We start from the raw sequence: 12,156 nt of genomic DNA, 5'->3' as shown, positions 1-12,156 counted from the left end.
ATTCCAGATGAACAACTACCTGACAGTACCAACGCACAAAATAGATTCACCAACCATGTCAAGGGCACGCATTGGCTCAGGTGAGGAGAGATGACTTCTAGGAATTAGAAATGGGACACCAGGGTGCAAGGTGAACTATACGGGCATGAGCTTTCAAGCCAGCCCTGCTGTTGTTACTTACTTAAGCCCTCTTAGTTCAAGCCCTGCAGGTCCCACTTTAAAGGCCACAACTCTGACTTTTAGCCTGAGGCCATCTGCAGGAAATCCGCTGTGGACTCTAAAGTGGCAGCCTCAGGACAGAGCACTCTCTCATTGGGTGTCTCTCCAGCTGGGACGAAAGACTACCTTTCTGAGCTATGCAGCACAGGAGGGAGTAGAGATGGTAAGAAGACACTGATCCTGCATGTAACCTTGATACCATGTTGCAAAAGGGCCACAGCTCAGTGGTAGAGCTTCTGCCTTGTGTGCAGAAGGTCCCAGGTTCAGTCCCTGGCTTCTCCAGGTAAGGCTGGGAGAGATTCCTGCCCAGAACCCTGAAGAGTCACTGCCAGTCACTTTAGGCAATAATGCGCTACATGGCCAATGGTCTGATTCACGAGAAGGCAGCTTCCTCTGTTCCTATCGGCTCTGTGTCATCCCCAGCTGTGTAATGTCTACCTCTGTGGGGAGCCTGTGGCCCTCCAGATGTTGCTGGACTACAACCCCCATTATCCATGATTGTTGACCATCCTGGCTGGGGCTGATGGGAGCTGGAGTCCAGCAACATCTGGAGGGCCTTGGGTTCCCCACCCCTCTGTTAGGGTGGTGTGAAAAATGAATATAACTGCACCAGAGGGCTGTTGCACTCATGCCCTACTTGTGGGTTTCCTGTAGGCATCTGGTTGGCTACAGTAAGTACAGAATGCTTGGCTTGAAGAGTCTGATCCAGCAAGGCTCTCATCTTATGTCCCAGGTTTGCTCACCCCCAAAGGAAAACGGCTGTTAAATCTCTGAGTGATTTGCTGCTTGGACAGTAGCTCTTAATTGAGTTCATTTAGGGGCAGAGATATAGATTATCTGGACATTTTGGAGCCATTGGCAGTGGCGGGCATCCCCCCCCCCGGACATTTTTAGCAAAAAAACCGTGAAAAGTTTTGGAGAAATTGAAATATACACAGTAGTTACTTTCTTACCAATCCTAAACTTGGTTTACTGCTTTAATGAGCTAAAAGGCATCATTTACATGTAACTTAGTTAGCATATAAAATTGTACTGTTTGGCACACTTGTGAAATTAACAGAGCAATCCTATGCATGTTTACCCAGAAGTAAGACCCACTCTGTTTAGTGGAGTTCTAGTCCCAACTAACCACACACAGGATTGCAGTCTCAAAAGTACACATGCCTTAGTTATCTGTGTCACAGTCATTTGAAGGGAGAAGTGAAAAGGTAAACAACGGCAACGGAGGGGCTGGGTCAAAAGAACAGGAGATACAGGCTACTTGCTTTTAGTATTTTCAAACTATTATTATTGTTATTGTTAGTTTAATTTGCTATCTGCCCTTTGCCCTGAGATTCCAGGGCAGGTTACAAAATCTGAAATACATCCTTAAAAACAAATTAAAACAATGTACAATCTCAAAGGTAGGTCACCAGAAGAAATCAAGCAGCAATTCACAGGCCATGAAGGTCCTTCTAGAGATGCTAAAACTCATATTGGATGTGAGTGTTGTATTTGTTTGCAGTATACATAGGAATTATTGTCCTCTAATGCTGTGGATTGAGAGGACATAAACATATTCATACTAAACATTTTGAAGGAGTAAATCTTGTCTTAAAAATCATATCACTGAGCCCAAAAAAGAAAATAAATGTTAGCATTCTTCCAAAAGTCTAATTTTTTCCACTGGAAAAACTGGAAGAAGAAAAAAAGTCATTTGAGGAAAATATTGATGGGGAAATGGTTGTCCACCACCACCACCACCTCAAATTTTCCCAGGTTTTTTTCCCCAGGCCTTGACATCTCTGTTTGGGAACAGCTGAATTAGCCATGCTCAAAGGAAGCTGGCTGTTGGGTCTTGGATGAGTTTCTGCTCTGAGTGTGCTTCTTGATTGAGAGGAGGCACAGCCGGGTCAGTTATTAATGCAGAAATATGGTGTAGTGGTTAAAGTGTTGAACTACGACCTGGGAGACCAGGGATCGAATCCCCACATAGCCATGAAGCTCACTGGGTGACCCTGGCCAGTCACTGCCTCTCAGCCTCATGAAAACCCTATTCATAGGGTCGCCATAAGTCGGAATCGACTTGAAGGCAGTACAATACAGAGATATGGATGGGACAGGAGGGAGAACAGGAAATTTCCTGCAGAAGTGTTACTTTATACCAGGTGTGGGAAGCCTTTGGCCTTCCAGATGTTGCTGAACTAAAGCTCACATCATCCTTGGCCATTGGCTGTGCTTGCTAGGGCTGATGGGTGATGTAGTTCAGTAACATCTGGAGGGCCAAAGGTTCCCCAGGCATGTCTTATACACCCCACAGTAAACTTTTTTAATTCAGAAAAAAAAGGTGAGCCTTTGAAATCAGGAGTTTGAGAAACTCTGGCCCGCTCCCCTTTGTCTACTCTTTCCTTCAGCTATGTGGTTCTTTCCTTTCCTCCTCCAGACCCTCTAGCCTATGACCCCAAGCCCGACTCCGAGAACCTCCCTATCATAACCATCGACCCTGCATCCCCACAGTCTCCGGAGTCTGTTGACTTGGTGAACGAAGCACCAAAGGGAATGAGCCACCTCCCACCATCCCCAGAGGAAGATGAGGATGACGACGGGCTGGTGATGCGAGCCAAGGAGCCTTCCTCTCCAGGCACAGATGACGTGTTCACCCCCGGAACTGGCGACAGCCCCAGCAACCAGCGGATAATGAGATGCCTGAGTGACCCTGGGCCTAGGCCTGACCCTGAGGAGGGGGAGCCCTTCATCCCCAAAGGGCAGTAAGCTCTCCCCCGATGCACTACTTGACCTGACCTGTAGAGGGAACTTCCTGCAAAACCACACACACGTACCACGGGCTTCTCTGTGTTGCTTCCTCCTCTTGCTCTTTCTCTCTCTTTGCGCTCGTCGTTTTGGAAGCTTTGATAGGAGGTAAGAAATAGTAACCCAAATGGAATGCATATCTCATGCCAGCTTGGCTGTTTGGCTGAGAAAGCAACGGGTATGGTGGGTGACCAAATTCCTTTTCCTGAAAAATGCCAGCCCACCCCCTCTCCTCCACATTGAGAGGAACATCCCATCCTCCAGGACGGGCGGGGTGAGCTGGTGTGCTTTGCCCCATTGCTGCCTTCTCACGTAGTGCCAAGAATCTGTTTTCATTTGAGCTCCCAAAGCCGCTTCTTCATTCGCTCTCCAGAGAGCCTGCTTTTCCTTCTTTTTTATTGTCGCTCTTGTTTTCCATTCCAAACACATTGGAGAAGCAGAGGAAACCCATCTTGCATCTGGTATAGCAGAATCTGTGGCTAGACGGTGTGTCCTGTTACACCAGCACTTTCCTGGGGTTCCTGTGGGCCGGCCACAGGGAGGCTGTGCCTCGGGTAAGCGGTGAAGCTGGAACTCCGCGCAATGTTGAGTATGGCTTTAAGTTACCAGCTGAACTTCTTAGCTTTTACCTCTGCTAGAGCTGGCATTGGCGGCAGCAGACCTCCCAGCCTCTCCACTAAAGAAGGTCCTTGTAATAAATCTCTGAGCTGTTGGCGCTTTAAACCCCATTGGGTTGTTTTTAAAAAATTACTTTAGAGTACTTCTGGATTGGAAGGAGTTTGGTACTGTGATGTCTCAGCCTTGCCCAGTGCTTCCATCATCAAGGCAAACACCACTTTTTTCTGACATCATGTTTTAGTATCTGGTGGTGGTTGGGTAAGAGCTGAAGCATTCCAAGCTTTAGAGTTTGTGGATTTCTTTTTGAATCCCATAAAGCCATAAGAAAAAAAACCCTTCCAAACTTTGAATCACCTGGGGTTGTTTTTTTTGGGGGGGGGGCTTTGTTTTGTTTTCTCAAGCCTATTAAGTGAAAATTAGCAGTTTGCTCCTAGAACCTAACCTGTTAAGTGTGTCCTGACACTGAGGGTTGATCACGTGCCAACTTTGGCGGCGAACACATGGGCAAGTTAGCACAAGTGTACACAACTGCAGCCTCTTCTCTACTCCCCTGTAGGGTTCAGAGGGCCACACTTACAAGCCCCCATCACTGTCTAAAATTGTACAGATTTCACAGAATCAGAGAATAGTAGGAAGGGGCCTAAAAGGGCATCAAGTCCAACCATTTCTGCTGATCATTTCTCCATGTTCTCCTTTTCCTGGAGTCACTCATTTTCTCATCTTATAATCTCAATTACTTTTTAAAAACACGCACTCAGAACATTTTGTTGACCAAAGACTGAATATGTGGTTGTACATAATAGAATTGCTGGTTTGTTTTATTTTTTTTAAAACACAGGGTATCTGTTTCTTTAAAAGGTGACAAATTATTCCACAAAGGGCCGCGACAGTGCCTGTTGCTCCACCTGTCCCATCAGAGGGCATGAGGACTGCATTCTCCGTCTCTCTAGTGCCAGCCTTTGCCAATCTGGTACGCTCCAGATGTTTGGCCTACAACTCCAGATGTTCTGGGCTACAATTAGAGCCCAAAACATCTGGAGGGTACCAGATTGGCAAAGGCTACGTTGGCAAAAAAGCTTTAATAATTTTTTTTTTGCTGCCTATAAATGTGAGAGCATGAAATCTACTAGGTAGCTGGGTTTGGGCCTTACTTTTTAGCAATATCTGGGAAGAGAAGATCAAACCCTAGCCAGTTTTCTCTCCTTCCAGGGACACCTTTCTCAACAAGAGCGTCCTTGTCACTGGTTTTTGACCCTTCGTCCTCTTAACAAGTTCCTTTCAGCTCTGCTTTTTCTCACCTGCCTGCTAGAGTCTTTCTCCAGCCTTCGCTCCCCATAGCACATTCCCCAGTTTTCTCTCACAGTGGGCATCACCCCCCTGTAGAAGGTGCTAGGTTAGCTTTCCCCTACCTGGTTTTGGACTACAACTCCCATCACACCTGACCATTGGCCAGACTGGCAGGAATGATAGTCCAACATTTGGAGAGCATCCACATTGGCTATCCCTGAACTAGATTCTCCGTATCTTACCCTTTATCCTCTATCACTTCACTGCCACCACTGCTGTCCTGCTTTCTGAAAACCCAGCCTCTCATTATCCTGTGCTGTGAAACTCTGATCTCCACCCACCTCTATGAAGATGGAGCCCCACAGTGGTTCTACAGCTAGGAGTAAATCCACCCTTGCAAGCAATTGCAAGGCTTAAGTGTCTGGAAGTTCCAAGGCTTTCCGTGTCTCCCAAAGACAAAAGTGTTGTCTACAGAACAAGCAGATCGCATGGTCAAGACTGTGTTTGCAGACTGTCCCAGATCAGACTGAGGGTGGGGGAAGAAAAAGGTTCTGCGTGTCAGGAAAGAGGGCTCTAGCGTACCTTTTGCCCTGACAGGCTAGTTTTCTATATAGTGGATGTTTACAGATAGATAGGTATGAGGGAGCATCCAATGACTCCATTGCCCTATAGTCTGAAATGATATGGTTCACAAAACAGTTTTGATCCTGTGATCTGCTTTGGTAGAGTAGCCCTTAGCCAAAGATGGCCTTTCCTGTCAAGGCATTGCAGTGATTCCCTATTGCTTACCCCAAAGAAATAGGACAACATTCAGAAAGGAGACTGGAGCCTTTGGGCTGCAGCCCTACACAGAAGTGATCGACACAGTTATTCCACAATGAGCTGTTTTTTTATTTTCTTACTGAGGATGGGTATGTTGTGTACTGACTGGCGGGGAGAATCAAGTAGAGAGGGGTATCAGTTCTGCACTTTAGACATCACTTCTGGAAATTACAAATCTGTTACCAACGCTGCTTTCAAGGACTGTGCCCTCTACAGAGCCATGCTGGTGCCTCCTGGGGGTTTTCCGGTAGTTCTTAGCCTCCCCCACCCATCCCAAAGGGGGTAATTTCTCTCTCTGCCCCCTGTGCCGTGCCTTTTTAGCCATACAGTGTCTGCCTGCGCAAAAAAACAGAAAAAAGATGTCGTGATTGTGCTACTCTGTCTGGTCACTCTAGGCCCCAGCCAGGAAGACTAGACTTGGCCTGTTAATAGCTCTTTGTGCGTGCCTGTCCGTCTTTTTTCCATCCAAACAGTGACACCTTCTCCCTCCTTCAGCACACTCATCCCTCCCCCCCAGAGGGGAATTGCTGCAAGCGGCACAGGTCAGAGAAGGGAAGAGCGGCAGAAGGGGGCCCATCCGGCTTGCCCACCCAAACCAACCCGACCCAGCCCAGTCCTCGGCTCTGTGTACTCTCTACCTAACTTGGGCCTTGCCATAGCGCTCTGCTTCAGGCTGAGCAGAAGTCACTAGGCTGTAGTAGCCTGTATGTGCTTTCATGTACAAATGCTCTGTCTCCAGCAGCAGCTGTTGAAGCAATTGGGGTGGGGGAGAGAAACTACTGTATAAAAATATGTGTAAAGAGAGTCTTTTTACATAAATATTCTAATAAATGAATGTTTTAATTTTTAGTGGCCTGTGTTGATTCCTTCCGACTGGTGCCTTTAAACTGCTACCTGCTCTTCTTTTTAACATCACACACACACACTATGAATGCTACCAAAGGTTAGCTTTGTGTATATATATATATTTTATTTGTTCCATTTATATTCCGCTCTTAGTCCCAAAGGGTCCTAGGGTGGCAAACGCATCAATAAAACAAGTTTAAAAAATATATAAAAACAGTTAAAAGCATTCTCTCAACCAGTGATCTCAGCATTAACAGTGTTTCTCAGCCATCAAAGACCTGGGTAAACAGGAATGTTTTTACGTTCTTCCTGAAAGTTAGTAATGAGGGAGATAGATGCACCTCATGGGGCGGCATTCCACAAATGAGGAGCCATCACTGAAAAGACCCTGTCACGGGCCAACACCAACCAGGCAGTCCCCAGTGGCAGCATCAACAACAAGGCCTCACTTTGTTGTTGCTATTAGGGAAGATGCACTTTTAGGTACTTGGGTTCCAAGCCATTTAGGGCTTTATATGCTAGTGCTAACACCATGAATTGGGCCCAGTAGCTCGCTGGCTATTTGATGACTTTTTAGAGACTTGAAGGCAGGCGCTGTCTTTTTTCTCTCTCTGAAAAGTTCCATCAGCCAGTGGAGGACAGCATAATTTGAGCGGAATGGCCACTTGGCTCTGACCTTCATATGTTGTCTCAAACTAAGAATGAGCAGGGATTGGCAGGAACATATGGGTCCAGTAGCGTAGTGGCAAATTCAGAAGTGCAGGGTCCCTTCATGACCATCACAGCCATACCCCTTCTATCTATCTAGCCCAGTATGATCAACACTGAGTGGCAGCGGCTCTCCAGCATTTCAAATGGGAGCCTTTTCCCAGCCGTATGTAGATGCCGGGGATGGAACCTGGGGAACGACGCAATGCCCAACTCAACCAAACAGGCCCTGGCCCAGCGAGAGACAGAATCGGCCAATCCTGCCTGATCCTGGGAATGGAAGCAGAGACATAAGGACCTGGCTGGGACCCCACTCCCCCAAAAGTAAGGAGTCTACAACCCCCCTGCGACCCTGGACAGCTACACCAGTCTGGATGGGCCCATTTGAGCTGATGAGGGGCTGGATCTGGAAGGGGCAGAAAACAGGTTAAGGGACAGGGCAGGGCCATTTCAGATGAGCCACACCACTGTGATAAGGGAACTAGAGGTCCAAAGGAAGGAGAGAAGGAATATTAGGAGGAGGAGATGATGACGAGCGTGAAAGAGAGACTGGGGAAAGAGGCAGCAATGAAAAGCCTTTCCATGAGTGAGATGGCTAGAGGTAAGAGCGGACAAATGGAGGACAGCTGAGCTCGAGCCAAAGCAGGAGGTGGGATGGAAGAACCAAACAAATGTATGACTGGAAAGAAGCTGCAGCAAGGACAGTAGCCATATCCCTCAACAGGAGTGTGGGTGTTGCCAGGGGGTTGGTACAAACTAGGGTTGTTCAAAGCATTTTCCAGAATATAGCACAGTGGGGAGGAGAGCCTGGCTGGGAGTCCAGAGGCTGTGAGTTCAAATCCCTGCTCGTGTCTCCTGGGTGTCAAGGGCCAGCTAAAGATCACTCCCACAGAGAGTGGCTCGGGGTTACGTCCCCTGCCACCTGTGCAGCCATGGGCAAGCTGCAAAGTCCCAAGGAGCCCAGTTGTCCCCTAGCTGGCAGGTGCAGACAAGGAAGGGGCTGGCTTGTGCAGCTGTGGCAAGCTGAGCAGGCCCTAGCCAGCTGGGGAGAACTAGCCTCAGAGGGAGGCAATGGTAACCCCCCTCTGAATACTACCTACCATGAAAACCCTATTCATAGGGTAGCCATAAGTCGGGCTCAACTTGAAGGCAGTCCATTTCCATTTTCAAAGTATCAATATAAATTGCATCACCTAAATCCAACACAACAAAAACTTAATTAAATGTTAACTTCCATTGTTGCTTTTTGAAGTAAAAAGAGGAAGGCAGTGACGCAAGGGGCCTGGAGGACTTTGCAGAGGACACATCCATTGGCTAAGGTGCCACAACTGAAAAGGCTCTGTCTCCTGTTGGATCTGAGAAGGAGTAGGAAGCAGGAGTTCACCCAATTTATTTAAAGGAATGGGCAGGTTTGTATTGTAGAGCTATCATTGCCAAAGTATGCATATTACTTTTTTTTTTTTTTTTGCTCTGCCTTAGTGTTTGGTCAGACTGATTTTGTAGGTGGTTGTAGATTTTCATTTCATTTGGGAGGGCAGGGCACATTGATTTTTTTAATTAACAAAAATCAGAGTACAGAAGAGTCAGAAAAAAACATAGACAGAATACATGTTTTACAAGGAGAAATGACCACATGGTTGAATATTATTGGGCTGGAGCCAGATTTGCCGAGAGCGGAACACCACTAACAGGATGGTTCCACTGGTGGAAAGGGGGGGATGGGGTCTTCATCATTTCCCCTTTCTCCTTGCGGCCCCTTATGCCTCTTACCACCCAAAAACACCCCAGGCGATTAAAAGATTAAGATATGCTTAGCTTCAGCATCAGATTATTCTCTGGGTCAATAGCTGAGATAGCTGTTACGAGTGCTCGGGCTAACCCCCATTTTGATTCATTTGGAGTCTAGTTTGGACCTGCATTTTTGAGGTTATACACACACTATTTAAGCACATTTCAGGGCAAAGCACTTGGTTTATCCCTAGCAAATGATCCCCCTCCTCTCAAGGAGGTGTGTTTCATGGGACATGTGGGTGGCAGGTTCACACACTCAGGTTCCCAAGGACACGTGTGTTAACATAGCTGAGAGGGGGGGAAAACACCGTTCCTATTCTCCTGCAGCAGAAACAGGAGATGTGTTCCTCCAGATATTGCTGGACTCCAATTCCCATCATTCCTAGCCAGCATGGCCAAAGGTCAGGGTTGATGGACGTTGGAGTCCCCAACATCATCAAGAGGGCCACAGATCCCCATTCCTGCTTTACAGGAATAATCATCGGTAAATACAACAGTACTGTCTAAGCTTAAAGCTGACACACGCTCAGAAGAATTGCTATAAATCACATGAGCACAAGGTGGCAATCTTCCTCCTTTAATTGTTACCCCAGCAAATGACTGTAGGACGAGTGTTGCCTGAGCAGACCAAAGACCTGTCTAGCCCAGCATCCTGTTTTCCACTGTGATTAACTAGATGTCTATGAGAAGCAAGCCTGCAAGCAGGACAAGAGGGCAACAGGGCGTTTCCCACTGTTGTCCCCCAGCATGCTGCCCCCTTGATTCTGCACGTTGCATAACGCCACCATGCCTAGCAGTCATCTTGTGCTCTATGAATTTGCCTAGGAGCACTGCAGATGACCCATTTGTCCCTGGTACAGGAGACAATTGCAAATGCCAGGCATCGAGAAAAGAGGAAGGGATAGGCAATGCTCCAATTTCTTGCTCAATGCTCAGGAAAATGAACTGAACAGGTTGAGGCACTTCTGGATGAAATTAGTCCTCTGGATCCATTTCAGTCTGGTTTCAGGCCGAGTATCGGTACTGAGATTGTTTTGGTTGGCCCTGGTGGGTGAACTATGCCAGCAGGGAGAGGGCCAGAGAAAGCTTGATGGCCCTGTTGGCTGTCCCGGCTCTCGGTGACTTTTGCTATCATCAGTTGTGTGTTGGCGGGCAGCAGGGCAAGTGGCAGGGTGAGGAAGTGAGTGGGTGATGGAGGGAGGGGGCGAGCCGGCAGCAGCAGCAACATGGGAGGCAGATAAGCAGTTGAGGTGGGGCAGCAGCTTAAATGGGGCAGCAGTGAATGCCTGAGGGCATTTGGGGAGTTGCTTGAGGGTGGGAGGCTGCTTTGGGCATCTCCAGGGAAATGTTTTGGGGGCTGTGTATGTGTGTGTTTGTATGTGCGCACATGCGTGCGTGCTTGGGAGTGCCTGGTGTGTGTGTTTGAGAGTCTGTGTGTGCGCTGCATCAGTCCCCAGAGCTTTTCTCAGCCAGTCACCTGCCACCCCCAAACCTTGTCAATCGCCCTCCCCATTTTACCAGAGCAACTGCCAGCAGAACTTCAGATCAACTCTGGTTACAGTGGGATTTGCTGCCAAATTGAGCATGAGGAGGATCCAAAGTGTCACTGACAATTCTTCTGTCTCATTTCAGCCCTTTGACATTGTCAATGAATTGTGCATTCCCATTTTATAGAGGGGAGCACTGAGGGGCAAACTGCCCATTTTGTGGGTGATATACAATGGGAACTTCTGATATGGTCTGTCATTTTAATGCAGCCACTGGGGTGGGGTGGGGGCCTTACCAGTTTTACAATAGGCAAAAGTAGTGGGGCAAACAGCAGCCATGGGTGGCGGTGATGGTTTTGATTGGGGGAAGGGGTAAACTCTCATCCACCTCCCAGAAGCATTTTATTTTAAAAACAAAACAAAACACTGGATGATCCTGTGTAACATGAAGCATGTGTTCTAAAGGTGAAAACAAATGATGTGGTCAGGTCAATTTTCCCAAGACAGTGGCAACCTCCATCCCAAAGTTCAACATTCAAAAGCCCGCTGTTTATACACATACATCCGACAGCATCAAAAACTAAAGCTTTCCTTGGACTATATCACTTGGGAGTATTTTGTATTCCAGCTAAGGTGGCTTTTCCCTGGCCCAGTTGCCATCTCAGGATTTTTTAAGAACAGATAGCCAACAAAGTTCCCTCCAGATATTGCTGGACTACAACTCCCATCATCACTGACCATTGGCCATGTCTGTAAACGTATGGAGGGCCAAAGGGTCCTTACACCTGGTCTAAAACTACCTCGCTGCACGATGGGAGAAAGGGAAGCAGCAAACCAGAAGACTGTGTGGTATGATGGCATGGGACCTGATTTTTAATTTGTTTGCTGCCTTTCTACATTGCTGAAATTCAAGGTGGTTTACAACCCACAGAAATGACAAAATAACATACAACAGAAATCATAATCCTTTAACTGATCGATGCAATGAAAAGAGGCCACAATGAAACATTATAACTAGAAACAAAACAACAAACATAACATTCAATGGAATGGGAAAGGAGGGGAATGGAATGAAAGGGGATATGGACTTTCCCTGAACTAGTATAAGAGAGAGCTCACAGGTCCCATTTGTTATTCCCATGTGCTCTCTATTCTGAACACTGTTGTGACAAACTCTGAATCTGCCTTGTCCCCAAACCTGTGCTGACTTTGCTGCTGTTAGCAGATGACTCATCAGTGTGGGATGCCATTCAGACCTTTCTAGATTGCTGTTCAGAAGCTAAAGAATTGAGACAGGCAGACAGCAACATGCGAGAGCCAGTTCAAATGTTAAGGAAGAGTACATTGTACAGTCACCCTGGGAGAGTACCGCTTAACCATGCAGGTGGACAATGGTTTTGAATGTTTCCCATATCCAAGGGTGTAGTTGTCTGGAGTTTTGGGGGCTCCTAGACCCCTTACGTTTTTGGGAGTGGGGTCCCAGCAGAGTCCCTATGTCTTCAACATCCTATGAGCCAATTAGCATGAAAGTGTAAGTGTGTTAGTCACTGAGAAGAGTCTTCTAACAAGCTTCCTTGTCCTTTCCCAC

At 47.2% G+C, this 12,156-nt stretch overlaps 1 protein-coding gene across 1 annotated transcript in view; it reads left to right on the top strand.

The window, feature by feature from the left end:
• Window positions 1-6,585, top strand: part of SLC9A1 (solute carrier family 9 member A1) — a 108,859-nt gene extending 102,274 nt beyond the window's left edge. Inside the window, exons 11-12 of the mRNA XM_061596370.1 lie at window positions 8-80; window positions 2,642-6,585. Coding sequence (XP_061452354.1) covers window positions 8-80; window positions 2,642-2,970 — 402 coding nt within the window. The 3' untranslated portion in view covers window positions 2,971-6,585. The remainder of the gene's footprint in view (window positions 1-7; window positions 81-2,641) is intronic.
• The last annotated feature ends 5,571 nt before the right edge of the window (window positions 6,586-12,156 follow it).

Source organism: Rhineura floridana, chromosome 15, assembly GCF_030035675.1.
Source record: "Rhineura floridana isolate rRhiFlo1 chromosome 15, rRhiFlo1.hap2, whole genome shotgun sequence".
In the NCBI taxonomy this organism is placed as follows: domain Eukaryota; kingdom Metazoa; phylum Chordata; class Lepidosauria; order Squamata; family Rhineuridae; genus Rhineura; species Rhineura floridana.
This window is presented reverse-complemented; position numbering and strand designations above follow the sequence as displayed.